Raw genomic sequence first — 21,613 nt, 5'->3', positions numbered from 1 at the left:
ATTAAAAGCAGAGGGACATATTAAAAAATTAGAAAATTGCGACGAAGACAGATTTATTAGCCCAATAGTCATCACTTGCAAAAAAGACAAATCCATCAAACTAGCCCTAGATTCCAAGTTCATAAACAAACAGATTTACAAGAACAAATATCAAATGCCAAACATCCACGAACTTGTAGACAACGTCGCGGCACAAATTACTAATGATTCCGTTGGAGAAGTGTGGTTTACTTACTTAGACTTAAAAAAATGCATACAGTCAATTAGCGTTAGACAAATTTACTAGTAACCAATGTAACTTCAGTATCGTGGGCGGTGATATTACGGGTACCTACCAATTTTTAACTGGTTTTTACGGCCTAGGGGATATGCCCAATGAATTTCAAAGAGTAATGGACTGTACGTTAGGTTCAATCCCATTTACTAACTGTTACTTGGACGACATTTTAATCTCTTCCAAAGGAACATTCTTAGACCACAAGAATATTGTATTAAAAATTTTATCGACCCTTGACGAATACAACTTTGCCGTAAAATGGTCAAAATGTAAATTCTTTCAAAAAGAAATAGAATGGTTGGGATTTAAAATCTCTAAATCAGGAATTACCCCGTTATTCGACAAATCGAAAGCTATAAAAGACCTACCTATACCGAAGAATCTGAAAGAATTACGATCATTTTTTGGTTCCATAAACCAATACATTAAATTCGTCCCAAACCTAGCATCCTTAGGAAGCCCACTCCGACCGCTCCTAAATAAGAAATCAATATTCCAATGGAACGATGATCATACAAAAGCGTTCGAAAGAATAAAAGAAGAAATCGTAAACTTAACAGAGAATACACATTTCGACGTAAAACGAAAAACTAGAGTAAAAACAGACGCATCACGCAATGGACTTGGAGCCTCGCTCGAACAACTCCATGGGAACGATTGGAAAACAATCTCATTTGCGTCACGCTTTTTAAACCCTCACGAGTCTAAATACTCTACTAACGAGCTCGAACTTCTAGGGGTTGTTTGGGCTGTTGAGCATTATAAGAATTACCTTTACGGATCAGATTTCGAAGTAATCACTGATCACAAAGCCCTATTATCCGCTCTATCACCAAACCACGGAAATAAAACTTACCACAGTAGATTAACAAGATGGGTAGACAGATTATTACCTTTTAATTTCTCAATCAAACATATCGCATGAAAAGACATGGGCTTCACTGACCTTATTTCTAGAATTCCATCCGGAAAAGCCCTTCCAATATCACATTACGACGAAGAATTCGTAGTAGCAAACATTAATAAGATTAATAAATCATTAAATCCGTCGGAGAAACTAAGAACTACCTGCTCAGCCATTGGTCTCAATCTGGAAAATTCCGATTACGTCTTATTACGTAATTACATAATAGCAGCAGTACTAAAACTTATTAACTCGTCTTTTCCAATTTGCTCATTCAATCACAGAAGAACAGAATTTTGTACCTCAAATTGTATTCCAACGGATTATTCTAATACAAATACTTTAATTATTTCTATTTCCAACTCCGCATTTCTTTATTTTTTAATCCTTAATCGTAGTTTAATTAATTCACCTGTAGATAAAAAAATTGTAGATACTGTTAATATGAATAATAAGAATATTGTAATTAATCCCACCACTTCCGGTATTTCCGTAGATTTAGACTTCCAACTTTTACCAGATCATATCAATCTCGTTAAAAAATACCGTGAAAATTTAAAGTTGCCGGATCGACCCTTGGATTTAAAAATTTTATTTAACGCCAAGTTAGTAGCTCTTTTGACAGAAGACGATCCCATGTTAAGCCCTATTGTTAAAGCACTTCAAAATAAGGTGGAGAAGATTAATGCAGATTCTTCGTATTTCAAACATTTCACCCGAGACCTTCACGAATCCGACGGATTACTTTACATGGACGGCGAACTCGTTATTCCATTTACCCTACGAAACGCGATGATGAAGACCCTCCACGAAACACATCATCCAGGTCAATTCGGAATGAAATATTTGGCCCAATACATTTGGTGGCCGCATATTAACAGGCAAATCTACTTTCATGGAATTAATTGCTCAGAGTGTACATCGGCGGGTAAGAATATAAAAACTGTTATTCCTAATTCACAAATTAGTGAACTTCCTCCATTATCAGAACCGAATGAATAACTTAATTTAGATTTCGCGGGTCCTTTGGATTCTTATTGGGGGTCAAATAAATACATTTTACTTTGCATTGACAGATTTTCTAAATTTCCGTCGGCAAAAATTACATCATCTACCTCTTCAAAAACAGTTATAGAATTTTTACAAGACTACATATTCTTACACGGGATACCTTAAATTATGAGGGTAGATCATGCTACTTGCTTTACAAGTCAAGACTTCAAATCATTCTGCGATTTCAACAACATCAAAATAATCTTTTGTACAGTAGGCGATCACCGTTCCAACGGAATAGTCGAAAAACTAGTACACACTGTGAAAGTCAAACTACTGGCTATTTCAAAAGAACATCATAAAAACACACTGCAAAATGCCGTTTCAAAAATCATTTGGAACCTACGTTCTACCTTCTAATCAAAAATTAAATGTTCACCTTTCGAGATCCACTATAACAGAAAACCAAATACTATTTGGAAACAATTAGCTTCGGGTAAACCCTCCTTTGGAATCTTAGACAAAGGGAAATCAATATTGTCTAAGGATCGAGCTAAGGATTGGAACGCGAATGATAGAATAGAGGACGGATACAAGGACGATTTGATTGCGAAGAAGAACCAAAATCCGACTGAAAAAGGCTACGATACAGACTATGCTTCATCCTCGAAAATGACTCAAAACAGAATACCAATCAAAAGTCCTTTCAAAGGTGAAATCCTTCGGAAAACTAACGGTAATATCAACCGAGACTGTTTTTTATAAAGAACTAAACAAAAGAATTATAAATTCTTCTACTTCGACAGTTAAGTTATCCGACGGAAAAATAATACGAAAATCCGACCTTGCGATTCCTATCTCTACCTCAAATAAAATCAGACCTTTTAGAGGAAACATTTAATTCCCGTACTTTCCTTATCCTAATGTTGAAGTAGGTCAGAAACTGGAAGGCTCAAAAAGAAAACCAAAACCCAAGAAGTCAACAAAAAGAAGGACCATACAATTAGACCCGACATCATCCGACAACCTAACTAGGACACGCATATCTGGGTCATCATTCATCCCCACAAGAAGACAGAAACGACGCTCAAAGAAGTCACCAACTCCTCCAGGTTACATCGCTTTGGATGAATCTATGCTAATTCCTTCGGATATTTCGGATACTAGTGAATGGGAATGGATAGCGGGCGGTTTCCCTTGTAGAGACGTAGCCAGAGAGCGCTTTATTTCAGACTCACTTACACCTCACATCTCAATCGGAAACAATTTTAATTCCTCTATAACCAATCCTGAAATAAAATCTGAGATTTTAGAAAACGACAGTTTCCCAAACAGTGAACAACCCATGGATCAATCATATGAGTGCCCAATAAGTATAGTGCCCTCCAGCCGAACACTTAGCTCTGCGGATCAGAGAACCGCAAATCAGGGAGGGGAAAACGACACCATTGGACAAAAATACCTACAAGTTGAGCATAATCCGACGGAGACCGACTCAACCACAGACTTCCCGGTGTACGAGATAAGTGACTCAACGGATGAGTGTGCTATACCTAACAGTCCTGCCGTAATACCCGGTAAAATTTCTCCTACCATCCGTCGTTCTAGTAGAAATGTCGGCCCACCAAAATTTTATGGTCAACTTTACTTTATTGATGCCGTAGAGAGCGTCCAAGAAGCCTCTGGTTCTGCGGCCGAGCCTATTGTAATAGAGATTGAGAAACCACATGAGACAATCAACAAGACGAATCAGGCGGAGTTAATTGTTCTAGATTCAAATTCATCATCATCATCAGATCAAATGTCAACCTCATCAACCGACGAATCACTGAGAATGGAAATAGCAAATTTCGGCGATCACTCCGATCTCGATAGCGAACTTTTCAACACTGAACTCGAAAACTTTCTAAAAGACTACAAAACTTTATAACCACTTAGCTATACTTTAATCTGATATTCTGGCTTACCAAATAACACACATTAACTGATTAAACCGGTGCTAACATTCAGATATTAACGGCCGTTCGCTAAACTTAAGAACTTAATCCTTTGGATAAATTTTTCATTCAGTAAAAAGAAGACATCTTCACGTGCTCTCATAAATCTTTTAAATCGCCTTCCCTTCAGTTTGTGTTTTGCAAACCAAGTCCACCCTCATTAAAATTTTGTGTTATCTACGCAATTTATCTTGTAAACCGGTGCTAATTTTCCAGTTATCAAAATGCTGTTTGCTAAATTCGAGAACTTTATCCTTCGGATAAATTTCACTCTACAAAAGAAATCATCATCTTTCGCTCCCATAATTTCTTTAAATCATATCCTCTTTACTAGCGCATTATAAGCCATGACCTCACCGATAAAACGCTGTGCTAAATTCAGCGTTGTGCCAAAACGTTGTGCCTTTATCTCATTTTAACATAACTCTTATCCGTCGGAATCTGGATAATCTTTCTTGCAGTCATTTAACACTAGTGGAGCTTTACTTAGTGTTAGTACCTCATTTTAAGGCGCTTTAATTTTTTTCCCTCGTCCTTAAAGGGGGAGAAAGGAGTCAGTCATAGTTAGTTATTGTGCATTACTATATTGCAATTTAAATTTTTTCCTGCTTAGGGGAATGTTGTGATTTTACATCAGGTTTTGTAATTATTGCAAAACATACTTACTTAATTAACTGGTCACTTAGATATGACCTTCATTAGCCATTCTCTCCGGCGGAGAGAATGATCTCTCATTGTTTCAATGTTTTACCTTACCGACTAATTCATCTTACTTCTTATTCTTTTTAATAGTTTTAACCTAGAATTAGCTACAACAAAGTAACATTTTATCAAACTCTATCAAATATCTACTTTTGCTGGTGTAATTCATATTTGAAATAAATTCACTGTAAATTTGCTGTAAATACTTAATTTAATGGTCTAATTATTTTACCAAGCACATTTTTTGTATTCCGCGTTTTTTTTTTTAAATTCTGTGCTAGAAGTTTGTTCGTTTCATTCCATTTACTGCTCGATATTTTTTCTTGATCTTGAGAAAAATGCTTTATTCAATCCTTTTTTTTGGAGACACAAGAAATGTACATATTTTGGAAAGTTTGATTGAAAAATGTACAAATTTTGGGCTTCAGCGAAAGTGCCTATAAAAGTAAACACCCTATGTGCTAATGGTTTTTTTGTTGGCTTCGCCCATCACGATAGGATAAGAAAAAATAATCGATCATTTATTGAGATAGTTTAGCCGCATTAAGCGTTTGGTTTTTCTGCTTTGGTCATGAGATTTCACAACGTTTTAGTTTGTGTTCTTTATAAGTCCCTGTTGAGTAGGGGTGTGATATTAAAGCGAAAAATTGATTTTCTGAAAAAAAAACAAAAAAATGTGTTTTGCTGGATCATTAAATATATAATTGAAATTTCCGTTTCAAAAAATCGAGAAAACGATTCATTAATGATAAGTTGAAGGATATTTTATCCACAGAACAAAACTCTTGTATACGGAGCAACCTACGTGCATTTTAAGATACGTAAACATTTTGAAACATTTTACGTAGCCAACAGACAGAATTCTTTTTTTTGAAATCTCAAATTTCGAATTTCAAAGAAAAAAATAGCTGCTCTCGAAGCTCTTTGATCTTTTGGAGCAATTTGTGATCCATGCTTTTTAAATAATTTAACCCAATCTGAGAAAACTGGACCAATAAGTGAATTTGTTATCCCGCTGGGAAATTTGAATATTAAATTCCCGTTTCCAAACTAGAAGTTGATCACGTTATTCTTGACCTTCACACTTTTGCTGCTCGATAGTGCTGTTGCTTTGACCTTTTTGTTGCTGTCTTTACACAAGTTTGCCTACTTTTGAAAGATTTTTTTTGAAAGAGTTTGCTCTCAGAGGAAATTGAACTGAAAGTAAAAAGATATCAAAAGTTAAACCGCGAAAAATTGAGCATGAACAAATTTTAAGACTTTTCCTGAAAAAACTACTGCGTCCTATATACTATATAAGAAGAGTCTGACTTACGTTCATCGTGTCTTAATAATTGTGGTTTCTTAAGTTCGCAGAGGATCTGTGAAAAGTCAATTAGCCTGTCTAAGCATAGTCCGTTTCTAACGTGTCCATTTCTCGCATAGTCCGTTTCTATAAAGTTCCTGCGGTAAGCGCGTGAGTAGCGCTGCTTGCTAATCGCAAGCGTAATAATTGACCGAGAATTAATTGAACGAAAAAAGCTTTGTTTTTTTAGGATATTTCAGTTTAAATTAAATAATTTAAATATATCTATTGACAATAAATTCAAATACTTCATATTTCCACACCCCTAAGAGCAAGTGACACCCCCTTTCTCTGTACTCACCTCTGGCAGTGGCTGTCTGAGCCCCCCTCGCTGTCTTAGTAGCCTTACTGGCTGTTCTCTTGTTAGTTGTGCCCCCAATCCTTGTTGTGTCCTTGTTCGTTGTCTTCTCCGTCTTGTTCTTTGCTGTCTTTTCATCCTTCTTGCTCTTTTTCTTCTCTTTCTTCGCCTTCTTCTTCGTCTTCGAATCCCCTGCCGAAGTGCCGTCCTTTTAAACAAAGCAGAAATCTCGGAAGGCTTACGATTAACCATAGAAGTGGAATTTATTATTCTGCATTCTTATGATTTTTGAAACGATACCAGTTTGGTGCTTTTTTCTTGATTTTCACTGAGCTATTACATGTTTTTGAATGAGTGCTACAGATCAGTTCTTACTCTTGCCTTCTCTTCCGATTCACGTGACTCATCATTCTCTCCCCCCGATGACTCACTCTTCTCTTCCTCGTCATCCTCGTCTTCACTTCTGTCTCTGCATCAGCAGTGATGATCACCCAAGTATTCTCATTTTTAAACCAGTGGCATGCTTTTTTAAGATTTAAGCTCAGCGAGTTTTTTACTCTACTCGAAAATTACGGTGCCAACTCTCAGGTTAAGTTGTCAATCGAGAAACTCTTTGAGAAATTGGGAATTTTGTCTACTTTACCGGCCACGACAGAAAAAAAAAAGATTTTGGTTTTGAATGGCAATTTTTTGAAATTTGACCGTTTTTAAACACTGTTTGAATTTTTTAAAAACTGCCCTATCAAATATGAGATGAAAATTTCAATCGAAAGGAGCGGTTACGCAAGTTTTCCTGCAGAAGCGGCTACTCCTTGTTGTTCCGACTTTCGATACGAAAGTAACGGAATATTTGTGCTCGGGGTGCTTTTTTCTTCTGACAAATTTCGACTTTTAAACTAGACATTTTTGACGGAATTTTTTTATATCATTCGAAAGGCATTGTTGTCCTGAGCTTAAATTTGAAAAGATATTTAACCTGTGATCTTTTTTTGTAAAGTTATGGGGGTTTAAAGATTGCCATTATGGCCAATTTGGGACAATTAACGCGCGATATATTTCGCGCTTTTAACGCGTAAGCGGAGATTTAATCCGTCTTATAAATCGTTCCAAATTGGTTGAATGAAGCTTATTTGCCATAATTGATTTGTTACAAGGAGCTAAATTTATCCTTTTGTACTTTAAATGGCGTGTGGGGGATGATTTTCGTATAAATATCATTTTATTTTATTAGATTTAGTTTTTTTTATGTTATTACTTCTCCATGAACCTTAAAAGGCAGTCGGAACATTCAGGGCTTCGCCCTGATACGAGCGGTCTTGTTTTTTATAACTATGTGTGAAATTCATTATTTTATCTTAAGTAGCGATTCTCACATTCTTTCTACTCAACTTGTGGGTTTCATTATATGGGAGATTAAGTTATTGTTCCGACTTTCGGTACGAAAGTAACGGACTATTTGTGCTCGGGAAGGGTTTTTTTTTCTTCAGACAAATTTAGACTTATTAACTAGCCATTTTTGAAGGAATCTTTTTATATCATTCGAAAGGTATTGATGTCCTGATCTCAAATTTGAAAAGATATCAAACCTGTGATCATTTTTTGTAAAGTTATGGGGGTTTAAAGATTGCCATTATGGCCAATTTGGGACAATTAACGCGCGATATATTTCGCGCTTTTAACGCGTAAACGGAGATTTAATCCGTCTTTAAAATCGTTACAAATTGGTTGAATGAAGCTTATTTGCCATAATTGATTTGTTACAAGGAGCAAAATTTATCCTTTTGTAATTTAAATGGCGTGTGGGGATGATTTTTGTATAAAATTCATTTTATTTGATTAGATTTAGTTTTTTTTATGTTATTACTGCTCCATGAACCTTTAAAGGCAGTCGGAACATTCAGGGCTTCGCCCTGATACGAGCAGTCTTGTTTTTTTGTTATGGAAAACTCAAAATCTCAAAAATTTTCACTCTTCTCACTTATTTTAGTAGCGAAACAACTAAGGTTTTGGGCAAAGTACAATTTTTGAAATTACGCATTTCGTCCCGCATCAGAGTAACAAATTCAAAAAAGTATCAAAATCGTAGCTTCAGCTTCATTGAGACATACGAAAACTTCGGTTCACCTAGTGTTTTCAATATGTTTCGTTTTTTTTTCTCGACTTTTTTCAATGATTGTGTTGTATCGCAAGTAGTGCGAAGCTCCGCTTCGCCTCTGTATGGATGTTCATCCCCGACCTTTTTCGTGTTCCCCTAGCGTTTTCAATGTCTTTCGTTTTTTCGACTTATTTTTTTTCGCATCTGTATGGATGCTCATCCCTGACCTCGAAGTTTCTCTAGTGTCTCTCTTGTTCGTCTTCTTCGTGTTCGTGTTGAGAGTGGATCTGGACTTGTTCTTTTTGCTGCTCTTCAAGCCACCGACAGTCGACTTCTTCCGCCCTCTAAAATGCACGAGTAGAGTAACCAGTAACCAGAATCAACGGATTCAACATCAAACTCTCTTTGATAACTTCCACTTCTTGGTGCGTGTTCGTTCTTGACCAGGGTATCCTTCTGTGCTTCGTTTTTATCAACTGTCTTCAAATGTTAAATTCAATATTCTGTTCTACAACTAAAAGGAAATACTTGATATATAATAATGCCGCATACAACTTAAAAAAAGTAGATACTTGGTGCATTTCAGCCTTTAAGTAGTGTGGTATCTAAAATGTGGGGGTGATAATGTTCCTTCTATATCTTTTTAACTGTCATGAGAACATGTGTTGTAATTTGAGCGATGCTCTAAGAGATGCTGACCGTGAATCCTCTTCGTTGTCGTCTTCGTCCTCCCCATCTTCCTTGTATGGCTGCTGTATCTCCCCAAACACACTCTCCTCCCCCTCTCCTTCCCCTTCACGGTAGAACTCGGAGTCAGTGGACGACAACTGCAACACACACACACACTACACTCTCACAAAAAGACAGATAGAGAATTACACTTACAAAGAGTGCACTCTGTGTACATGTATCACTCATTGTTTTGATGCTTACGTTGAAGTGGCTCTGATCAGGCAACGTCAGGAAATTAGACTTAGTTTTGTGTTGTTTTAATGCCAACAACTTCTAATGATGGTTAAACGCTTTCGAGTCATAGACCGTACAATACATTAGAGGCGGCCGCAACTGCGAATCAGAGCCCACTGGTAGCTTACGTTAAAATAGGCAACTAGAACTATAGACAACTATAGAAACTGTTTCTGAGTGTAAATTTGAGTGGATTATGCTCTGATCGAAGATCTCAACATCAAAAATTTTAAAGCTTAAAATTTGAATGAGGAATTATAATCAAAATACAAAGACAGAATAATTGCTTCAAGTTTGTGTAGTTTGGATTTGTTCTAATAAGTCTTCAGTTACTTTGTTTTGTATGAATTACTTGTTTCGTTTTCCTTGTATTTTCCCCTCCGTTTATCCTATTTAGTCGATACTCTTCATGGTTTCGTTCGTTTCCCATGGAGTGCTGGGTCTTTCGGATGTTGCATGAGTCCATCCCATTCCCAAAGGAAAGACCTTGACATATCCCTCTTGAGAATTGCTTGTTCTATTTCGAGTTTTTTCTAGTTGATTCCAAAAAAATACTTGGCATAGCTGTTTTGAGCGTCTTTTTGCATCAGAGCACCAGTGTAGTTCTGCAGACGTGGTTCTGTCCACACTTTGCAACATCCTCCGGACAAGGGCGATAGATACAAAGCTCTCACTGTCCGCCTCTCCATTGTTGTTGTTTTTTTTTTTTCGTTTAACCCTCCTCTAGTTTATAACAAGCTGCTGTCGTTTTTTTTTAAACGGTCTTGGGTTTTTATTCTCATGTATTCCGACTTGAAAGGTAGCACGTGTTTTAATTAGTGGGTGTGTATTTTCATGAGCCACGCACTCAATACCATGATTGCATTTGTTTACAGCCATTCAAAGTTGTTCCAGTTGCCTGACATCTTTGTTGCCTTTCCATGTTGTCTGTCTCTCCTGATGTCTGACTGTGACTTACTTTGTAAAATTTGCTCTCCCGTAACATTTTTGTTTTAAAATCTAATTACAAGAAGATATTAATTTTCATATTTTATTGCCTAGAAGGTCTTCATTTATAGCTTTTATTGCTTAGAAGATCATGATTTTCATGTTAATTATTTTTTTTAAAATTAAGTAGGTAGAAAATCTTTATTCTAAATTTCAAGTTGTTGCTGAAGATGAAAAACTGTTTGCTGCCATTTCACCCGATTCAAATCATATTCTTTCCAGTATTTTATCAACACAAAACTCATATTGTGAAACTAAACTTAGACAACGGTTGCCTACAAAATACTCACTGTAAAGTAAACTATCTTGTCTTAAAATTATCAGTAAAATACAACCGATAAAGCAAAGATAGTTTACACTACCTAGAAGGTCTTCATTTATAACTTTTATTGTTTAGAAGATCATGATTTTCATCTCAATTATTTTCTTTTTTAAAATTAAGCAGGTAGAAAATCTTTATTCTAAATTTTATTTACCTAGAAGACCTTTGTTTTTAAAGTCAATTACCAAAAGATTTTTAAAATTATTAATTAGAAAGATTGCTTTATCGGTTGTATTTTACTGATAATTTTAAGACAAGATAGTTTACACCACAGCGAGTATTTTGTAGGCAACCGTCGTCTCAGTTTAGTTTCACAATATGAGTTTTGTGTTGATAAAATTTTTGAGAGACCTGATGTTTATGAACATGTACATTGGTGACTTCACTTTTGTTAGTCATTGACTGTTTATGTTTGTCCAATCCTTGTGTTTTTTCGGAAGTAGTTTTTGATGCCGTATTCGCAAGTGTCTGGGTGACGTACCTTCATTAATCAGCTTGCGTCGTTTAGCCAATGCAAACCTTTCAGTTTTCAGTTCATCTGTTGAGAGGTCTGCACTGAAAAATAGATGCTTTTCATACAACTGCATTTTTGATATTAGTCTTGAGTCCATGTGTTCGCAGCTGATACAAGAACAAGTCGTGTGTGTACCCTTCTTTATGTTTTCCAAGTCGAAAACTTTCTTTTAATTGCAATCAGCTCCCAGGTACCTCGTAACTTTCACCACCTCATTTTTATCAGCCTCTTTTTGCTAGTCTACTCTGCCAGTGGTCTCTGAAAGTCCCTCAATTCTAAAGGCATTTAGGTCAGAATTGCGTTGTTTCTCTTCTAATTTTGAGAATTGCGTTGGTTGAGAAAATTTGGCTGCGTCAAGCTCTTTCAAAATAAGCAAATGACATTTCATTTAGTGATACTTGCAAGGAATGAAGTAAGCTGATGTTGCATTGCCATCAACTGCGGCACTGTTGGATAGTAGTCATTGTTCATACAAGGTTTTTGTTTGGCCGACTGGGCGGTTTCTGACGTCATCTTTGTCACATCTACTCTCCTGCGGACGCAAACGACAGGGAGTTAGCACAGGACTGTCACCAAGTGTTGCCTGTGGTTGCGTTGATCGCGTCCTGAGTTTAATGACCGAGTTGTCGAGTTGCTATTGCGTCGTCATCTCGTGACTGTTATCTTTCAGGTTTGCGTCATTTCATCTGAAGCTTTTAATAAGTTAGTAACTTAAAAATTTACCACTGAGCAGATACAATTTCAACCTGAATAAATCAGAATTCAGATATGGTATTTACTTAAGATACGGATGGGAACCGACCAAAACCCTACTCAAATGTGCATGTGGTGCTAATTTTAACTTGACACAAGCGCTACACTGTGCAAAGGGTGGTTACACACATAAGACATAATGAAATTAGAGACACATTCGCCAACCTCATGAACGAGGTTTGCCATGACGTCGAGATTGAGCCGAAACTTCAGCCGTTGCAAGTGGAAAGCTTTGTCAACAATTCAACTACAACTGAAGGTGAGGCACGAGTTGACATTAAGGCAAACGGACTCTGATGTTCACGATTCAGCCGCGCTTTCTTTGATGTGAAAATTTTCAACCCCCATGCCAAAACATCGCGGAAACTGCATAAAGACGCATACAAATATCACGAAACGCTGAAGAACTCCAAATATCAGCGAAGAATTTTAAACGTAGAGCAGAGTAGCTTCTGCCCGCCAATTTTCGGATGCACCGGTGGTGGACGCGGACGATGCAGCGATTAGCCGAAAAACTAAGTGAAAAAAGACAAGAAAGTTATTCAGAATCTATAAACTACATAAGAACTAAAATAAGCTTCGCGCTCCTGAGGAGCTCTATACTTTGTACAAGGGGGTGCAGAGCGCTGCGTAAAGTTCAAATTATCGACAACTCCATAAGCGCTATTGTAGAGGATGGACGGCTAAGATAAATCAATTTTACGACGATGCATTTAATGCTGATTTATGACTTCATTGCTGATATATATGCATTTTTATAACACTGGTATGGCCCTATCCAGCTTGTGCACTTACGTAACTAAACGGAAGTGCCCATTTCAAAATGTGGATCATGAAAAAAAATTGAATCATCAAAAGATCTTGTTTTTCATTTTTGTTGCCTAGATGTTTGTTTTTTTTTTAAATTAATTATCAAGAAAATCTTTCTTTTAAGCTGTTTCACCTAGAAGTTCTGTAGTATTAAGATTAACTTCTTAGAAGAGCAGGGCAAGTTAAAGTTTTGACCCCAAATTTGATCAAAGATTGACCAAAGATTCAATTGGATTGATCGGACAGTTTTTAAAAATCTAAAGATCGGACAAAGGATCAATGGATTGATGGAAAGATCGGACAGTTTAGTTTGGACAGGGTTGGCATAATTATAATCAATTGATTATGATCAAGATAATAATCACGATTAAAATAGCAAAAACATCACGATTAAAATGAAGAGGCGGTATATCAAAGGCTTTGTTCAAATAGAGGCCACGTGTGTGTTCTTGCTTAGTCGCAAAATTTCCCGCCAAAACGTTTAAGCCGCTATTTTGGCTTTGATAATTGTGCCAATTGTTTTCAGATCCAGTGATCATCATGAATTAGAATTTCATGTATGCTTTTCTCTGTTAGAAATTGATTTTGTGTCGCTTCTCTCGTTGATTAAAAGCCAAATCACAATAATCAAAAAAATCTTGGTAATAATCAAAATAATCCGATTAAATTGATTTTTTAAAAATAAATCGGATTTTTTTCCAACCCTGAGTTTGGATTGGAAGTTGACAAAGCTTCTTGTCGAAGTACACAATTCTATTAGGCTGACTATTTAAAACAAGAACGAGGTTAACATCTAAACAGCCTCGGTCAGACGAAGGCTCACGTGGTACCCGTGCCCTCCCCTAATACTCTTGCTGTGATTCCTTAAATTATGTTTCACCCGGAAAACCCCCACATTCAATGCTCTCGAGTTTCTTTATTTGTTCTCTTTATGTATTCGCCTTTCATGCTGTACTAGTCCTTCTTTAGTCTTACACTCTTTGTCTCTCCAAGTCCCACCCATCCTGCAGCCTCCTCTTCTCTGGGTGCCTCTGGTTAGAAGGGTACCCCATGTGTAGTAACTGGGTCTGTCGAGGTTTCTGGGTCGTCCGTTTCAGCGAAAACCAAACCCTCAAACGGGGATTTGTTTTAATGGCAGTGCTATGGTGTCTGAATGTCGTATCTTCCGTAGAAAAATTGCTAGTCGTACAAGTCGCATGTGGGGAGATTGTTTGTTGAGCTTAAACTGTCTGGTGTTTGTAACCTAAACAGGGAGAGTGTGTGTACCTGGCTGCCCCCGTAGTAGAGTCTGCTGTTGGGGGTCAGGAACTGGTGCTCCTCATCGAACCCCCCATAGTAGCTGTAGTACTCCTCCCCCCTCGAACCCCCATCACCGCCCCTTCCCCCTGTGCTTCTGTGGTGCCGGTGAGACATCTGACTGAAACGAAATGTGCAAATTGTGAACAAACGTAAAATTTATCTCCAAATCTCCTGGTTTTTTTTTCTTTACAATATTGTTAGGGGATAATATCATTTTTCACGTAGACAGATAACAAAGGTGATCAGAATAAGAATATGAAACGACTCGATGGTTGTTTGTTCATACGTCTGCCATTTTAGCTTCATCATGTTCACCAATCTGAGTCGCATTGAAATCTATTGAAACTTTCATTGCCCTGAATGAGAGCTTCTCTTTTTTTATAGCTTATTCGGTGACTGCATAGAGAGTCACCTCGTGCAAACCCCCCTCCCCCCTCCCTGTAGTACCTCACCTTGAATGTTGGGGATGTTGTGGGTTAGTTGGGTCTCTGAATTCGTTGTCCTGTATGTAGGACAATGTGCCCTCCTGTCTGTATCTCTCAACACACTTGCAGCATCTGCAGTAATCTTCCCTCTTCCCCATCATCTCGTCACTGATCTTCACGTTGCCCTGCAGAAAACTCTCATTACTGGTCAAACGTTTCTCTGCTTGTTAAAAAGGAACTCCACACCATAAATAGGGGAATCCTGTAGCGCTCTAGATTATCGGGGCTTAGGTCAGTTAAAGAAGCACATTCAAAAGTTGTCGACCTCTTATTGTCTGATCAAACTGCTAAATATCTCAATAAACGAAATTTGTCAAAGTAACTGATCCTATCATTGGATTCAATCAGGGGGAATTGAGGATCGGGCTGGGCGGACACAACCCCTCCTCAATCCGCCCCTGAAACCCGCCCCTCGCAAAATTCATGATTTGATTCCCCAAATAGCTTCAGCCGGAACAATCCACCCTAATCCATTGCTCCTATCTACTCTTTCGAGAAAGGTGCAAACAATCAATTAGCATACAATTGTTGTGGATAACCTAGGGCCAAGGTGTTCCACGTGAATCAATTCGAACTCGGGCTCTATTGGAAATCTGCATCATTTTTTTTGTGGAATCAAAACCAGCAACTGCGTCAAAGACCGGCTACAGGATTGCAGTCGAAAGAAACCGTTCGTTTTTTGGTTAGTACATTTTTTTTCGCGGAAAAAATTTAGCTTACAAGATAATTTGAAGTTTGTCTCTGTATTTTTTTCAGGAACGACGTTATGATTTATGAGGACAAATATGATCAGGTTTGAAACAATTTCCAAAGTCTTTCGTAACGATTTTTTTTTGAAGAAGGAATTGGAAAGTTGAGATTCAGTGGATTAACTGAGCGTTTTAATAGCCAAAAAACTGTATTTTGGGAACCATTAAGCAAGTGTCCAATTACGTTTTTTTGGCATAAGCTGTTAATGGCGCGTATAATCTTATCAAAATCTTTAGTTTTTTTAACGCCTCAGAGATGGTGGCAGTTCTTTTAGCTTATTACAACAGAAAAACATCACTCGTTGAATTTTCAAATGAACTAAGGTGTAAGTTTTTGGTTCACACCTCTGTAACTTTTAACAAATTAACACCATTCAATTTCACTCCCTTCTTCTCGTTGCCTTAGCAATTATATAGCCACTTCTTCTTAAAAGTATTTCTTCATATCTTAACACCCTTTCAATCCAAAATTTAAAGAAAACTTACTTCATTGGGGACTTCCTTAAATATCGAGGAATAAAGCGAGAAAAATTTTTGCCATTTATAGCGAGTTATTTTCGCGCTACTTATTTTGCGTAAATTCTGAAATCAAATGACCTTGCCAATCATTCGGATTGACAAAATGATTCGAATAAAAAACAAGCAATCTTTCAATGAACTTCGAAGGCCCGCAATTAATTAAACGTTCTTCGACAAAAAATGGCGTAGTTTTCCAGACATTTTCAGCCGGTACAGTGATTTATGAAAGGTTTAACCAATACCAAAACCTTAAAATTAAGCAATTCAAGAATCATACCGAAATTGAGCTTGTAACCCGTTCGCTTTGTTCTGCTTTTTTGAATTGTTGTCTTATAAACGATAACCTCGAGGGTTCGCCATTCCCTAGTCGCAATCTAGCGTCCCAAAAAGAGGGGCGATTGTCCTGTGACTAAATTGCTAGTGCATGATTCAGTCTCGCGTTTAGTTACGTTTTCCGTGAGTCTGCAAGGAAACGTCTTCTCAACAAAAGCTGAATCATTTTTAATTAGGATTAAAGTTTGAATTGCATAAGACCATTGAATCCAACAAAAGTTTTATACTTAATAATGCTCTGAACAAGTACAAATCAGGTTTTGTCTTCATAACGGGAAATAATGTTTTGGACTCTTCCATTTAATACGCGGTTTTTTTTTCTTCGTAATTTTATGGCCACTCATTGCATCGAAAATTTTGATTTTTGTACGGAGGCTTTTTTAGCAGGCTTCCCACTACTTTCCTTTTGTTAAAGTGGGCTTCGCTCGCTGAAATAAGGTTTGATGCCGAAATACCATCTTTGGACAGCATTATTTGTCCTAGCAGTTCCACTCACGGCTGCAACCGCTTGTTTCAAAGGGAGGGTTGGAATAAGACTTCACTGTTTGGCACCATGCTTTTTATATAAGTGGAGCCGAAGTACAAACACAACTCGTTAATTTTTTGGGTTTTCTGCATTTTCCGTAGTATACATACTGAATTTCCAGAACATTAATGTCATAGGACTCGCCGATATTTTTCCTTTTTTTTAAATGCAGAGAAGGCAGCTTTTTTAAGGCTTGTTAGTGTGATTGGAGGAAACATAAGGAGTTCCTACAGCATCAATTTTGGTGCTGTTATAAAGTAGGAGTTGAATTGTTAAGGGTTCAAAGTTTTTTAGTAGGGGAATAACTAGGTAGTAAAATGTAACGTGTTAAATTGTCTGGTTTTAAATTGTAGGACAACACAATTTTCTTGCATGAGAATCAAGTCTGATGTTGTCGTGATCTGTTCCTGAAAACAGTATGTTTCCTGCTGATTATTTTATAGCAACCCCTCCCCCATCATCCAATTTTAATTCTAATGTTTTATTTTTTTTTGGTACGGAGTTGATTTAGCTTACCTTAACCAACATTTTTGCAAGGTACCCTTTTGATAAGCCCTTCGATGCAATAATATCAAAAATATCGATGCACTAATATCAAACTAAATGTGGGCCCAAAACGACCAAAAAATTTATAACAGGAAAATTTTAGTGAAATTTCAGGGATTTTTTTTTATCATAAACAGTTTTTGTCTCAATGCCCCCAATTCGAGTGAACCGTTATCAAAGTTTTAAAATTTTGCCGTCGATTACTTCTGCTCTGTGACTGTAAATAAATTCTGAAAAGCGCGCATAAGCATAGTGTATAAACTAGTTCAGAACATGACTAAATCGGCAATTTTCAAACCCCTAAAAACTTTGCAAAAAACTATTGCAGTGAAATGATTTAAATCGAATTCAGGGAATCGATATATTCTATGGAGTGTTATATTACAACTCCTGTTATAAAGTAGGAGTTGAATTGTTAAGGGTTCAAAGTTTTTTAGTAGGGGAATAACTAGGTAGTAAAATGTAACGTGTTAAATTGTCTGGTTTTAAATTGTAGGACAACACAATTTTCTTGCATGAGAATCAAGTCTGATGTTGTCGTGATCTGTTCCTGAAAACAGTATGTTTCCTGCTGATTATTTTATAGCAGACCCTCCCCCATCATCCAATTTTAATTCTAATGTGTTATTTTTTTTTGGTACGGAGTTGATTTAGCTTATCTTAACCAACATTTTTGCAAGGTACCCTTTTGATAGGCCCTTCGATGCAATAATATCAAAAATATCGATGCACTAATATCAAACTAAATGTGGGCCCAAAACGACCAAAAAATTTATAAAAGGAAAATTGTAGTGAAATTTCAGGGATTTTTTTATCATAAACAGTTTTTGTCTCAATGCCCCCAATTCGAGTGAACCGTTATCAAAGTTTTAAAATTTTGCCGTCGATTACTTCTGCTCTGTGACTGTAAATAAATTCTGAAAAGCGCGCATAAGCATAGTGTATAAACTAGTTCAGAACATGACTAAATCGGCAATTTTCAAACCCCTAAAAACTTTGCAAAAAACTATTGCAGTGAAATGATTTAAATCGAATTCAGGGAATCGATATATTCTATGGAGTTCTTTGGAGTATAAAATTTCCGTTCAACGCTATCATTTCGACTGCCGAAATTGGTATGAATAAAAAACCACCCCGAGCCAAAATGTTCTGTTACCTTCCTCGAAACTCGAACAAACATGCCGCAATGAGTATAGTTTGCAAAATAACACAGACACCTCTCTTTTCGTGGCGTTTTTATCTGTTTCAATAAATTTGGGCGACCAGTTAAACAAAAGCTCATAATGAGTATAATTCTAGTATAACTAAATCTTTTATTACATAACCTATTTGAAATCTGGGCAGCCTGTAATTTAACTATATTCCTGCCGTGCCATTTGTGCCACATTATTCTTTTCAGATATTCAAGTAAAATAACACCTTCTGAAATAACTATCTGACTATCTACACTTTATATATTCTTGAAGAAATTTAGTTTTGCTGTGGATTATTTAAAAATGTGGCAGTGTTTATGACCGACAGAAAAAGTTGAAAAACTTGTCATTGAAATGCGTTATCGAACTGAGTCAATTTTTCTAGATAAAAACATGCTTGTGACGTATAATTTTTTTAGGAAAGTCGCTATTTTCGTTCCGAGCACGTCACGAAGTTACTGGGAGAAATTGTGGTGTAGGTTGTTTTTTCTGCCCAAATTGGCCTAACTCCGGAAAAGCTCAGGGTCACACTCCAAAAAAAATTGAAACATGATTCGGTGTCGAGAAATATTGAGCTGAGTTTTTCCGTGTACAGAGTAAAGTACACGAATTTTACACTTGACATAATCAGTTTCAAAAATAATTGAGTGAACTCGAAGTCCTTTTCAATGATTATACCATGTTTTATTCCAATCTTGGCGACGTTGGTATATCGTTTAACTTATTTTCCACCCGGCTAACCTCTTCCGACTCTCTTGTTAATTTCATCAAAGCGACCGCTTAAGATAGTGCCATAGCTCTGTAGATCCCTAAAACTGTCCTTATCGAAATATCCCCATATCGTGAAACATTCCTATAGCCTTATTTTCATAGTATGACTGTTTGCTCTGGTGCTGTTCCTTGTCTTACCTGGTCTGTGTTGCGTCTTTTCTTTTCCAACTCATGAATGGTTCACATACTTTGTGATGTCTAGAGTAGGCTGGCGGAGTTTGGGGAGGGGGGTTGGTAGTAATATTCACGCCCGTCTATAATTTATGCATGCGGTTTTTTGGCTTTTTATGCGACTGGCTTTTTGGCACTCTAATGTTTACCCGATTTTTTTCTGGCTCTTTTATCACCTGTCTGGTTATTGACTTGCACCCGTTGCTTTTATTGTTGTTAATAGCGGGGGGGGGGGGGGTTGGAGGTTTCTACTATGACAGCGTGGTCCCTTGAAAATAACCAGGTCCCTTGCGAATAAGACACACATGGCTCTCAAATGTTTAACAATTATGATCTCGCCGTTCAGAAAGATATGTCGCAGTATATTTTCAAACAAATCTTAATTTTTTTCGTTTAATAAAACCTCCCCCCTCAGCATTTTAAGGTCAAAAATTAAAAAAAAATGCCCAAATCGAATTTTGATGACAAATGAGCCAATCCAATTATGGTTGTTAAATCCTAAAATAAGTTGAAGCGAGCATATTTCTCGATATAAAAATTATCTTAATTAAAATTTTTAATCTGAAAGGTTTCTGATTCAACATCTTTCGCCAGATTTTTGAAATGAATAATTTATACACAAATCAGTTGTCAATATTATAACATGCGAAATGCATGCGGGGCCAGTCTATCATAGTTGCTTTTTCGAGGGACCACTCTATCAAAGTAGTACCGGGTTGGGTTTTATGGCCTGTTATCAGCAGCATACGAATTATGCCCTCAAAGTTGAGTAATGTAATGTAATGTAATGTAATGTAATGTAATGTAATGTATGTACTTTCATCATGGCCCTTTTGAGTAGACATGTGAAGCAGAAACAGGCCACTTTGAGCTGTTTCGTGATTGGACAGAACATCTCGTGTAGAGACACACACTGGCTGTGCGAGGGGGGAGTCAGAATGAATGGGTGCAGGGGCACCGGCCGCTTGCTCTTTATCATCCTTCTCCTCCTCTTAGCCTCTCGGCTCTTTTTCCTTTTCCCCCCACCTGCAAATTTTTCATTTTGAAATTAATGTTCACTTTGTCCGATTGTCATGAAAAATGACATGCAGACTAATTAGACCATAACAAACATATTTGGTCTTCATAATTAACCTTGTAAAACCACTTGTTAGACCATAAAATTCATGTTTGTAGGAGGTGGGGGAAAAAGGAAAAAGAGCCAGCCTCTCTCTCTCCTGCAATCTCCCAATTCTTTCTCTGGGGGAGATAATCTTCTTCACACAAGATCCCAACGACTCAAAGTCGTTTTAGCTGATCAGAATTCACTATTCAAAAATATAGAGTTTTCCATATATTTGGTCCTCACTAAAATTCAGTTTCTGAAAGTTTCAGAATTCAAATAATGTTCAATGTTTAAAAAGTTGAAAGAAATACATGACAAATGAAAAAGATGGTTTTGGGCAATTTAGGGCTTGCTTATTCTTTGAAACTTCTCCGATATTCGGACCGTCTGATATAAGATTAGTCCCTCTTTTGATAGTTTTGGGTTCCCCCTGGAATCGTTCCACAACTCGTGTTCTCGTGAAAAAAAAAGCTTCACTTGTCTGTTAAAAAATGTGTGACATGTTTTAGAAAGTTTGGATGACTCTGGATATTTGTACACTTAAACGTGTCACATATTCGATTTATACGTGGTCAAAACAATGCAATAATAACACTGTTATCAACGATGCTCTTCTTATAATTGATCGACTGTAGTTTGAGTTCTCAAAACATGTGACTCACTCTGAGCATAAGTTAGGCCAAAATGCTAAACATTTCCAGCTGCAATTTGAGTTCTGACTAGACTTGAAATTGTCTGGAACAGAAAAAAATTGAATCGAAAGAATTGGAAGTGAAACTAGATAAATCTAGCAGCTGATCCACTCCATCAGTGCTTAAATAACAATCGAAACTCTTATTTGAACAAGTAATGCATTAAAAGCAGCATGCATGATAAAATTATAGCTCTACTTGGTTAATGTTGAGTTTTGTCACTGTTTCCTTCTCGCTTGCAACAGGATTGTGTATGTTGAC

The 21,613-nt window shown here is 36.9% G+C and overlaps 1 protein-coding gene across 1 annotated transcript in view; it reads right to left on the bottom strand.

Annotated features, from left to right (window-relative positions):
- Positions 1-20,534, bottom strand: part of LOC134856185 (uncharacterized) — a 32,365-nt gene extending 11,831 nt beyond the window's left edge. Inside the window, exons 1-7 of the mRNA XM_063872551.1 lie at positions 20,373-20,534; positions 14,715-14,872; positions 14,230-14,380; positions 9,311-9,438; positions 8,839-8,955; positions 6,892-6,985; positions 6,520-6,724 (exon numbers count right to left, since the gene is read on the bottom strand). Coding sequence (XP_063728621.1) covers positions 6,520-6,724; positions 6,892-6,985; positions 8,839-8,955; positions 9,311-9,438; positions 14,230-14,380; positions 14,715-14,872; positions 20,373-20,534 — 1,015 coding nt within the window. The remainder of the gene's footprint in view (positions 1-6,519; positions 6,725-6,891; positions 6,986-8,838; positions 8,956-9,310; positions 9,439-14,229; positions 14,381-14,714; positions 14,873-20,372) is intronic.
- Between the last annotated feature and the right edge of the window lie 1,079 nt (positions 20,535-21,613).

The sequence above is a fragment of the Symsagittifera roscoffensis genome, unplaced genomic scaffold (assembly GCF_963678635.1).
Source record: "Symsagittifera roscoffensis unplaced genomic scaffold, txSymRosc1.1 SCAFFOLD_25, whole genome shotgun sequence".
Taxonomy (NCBI): domain Eukaryota; kingdom Metazoa; phylum Xenacoelomorpha; order Acoela; family Convolutidae; genus Symsagittifera; species Symsagittifera roscoffensis.
This window is presented reverse-complemented; position numbering and strand designations above follow the sequence as displayed.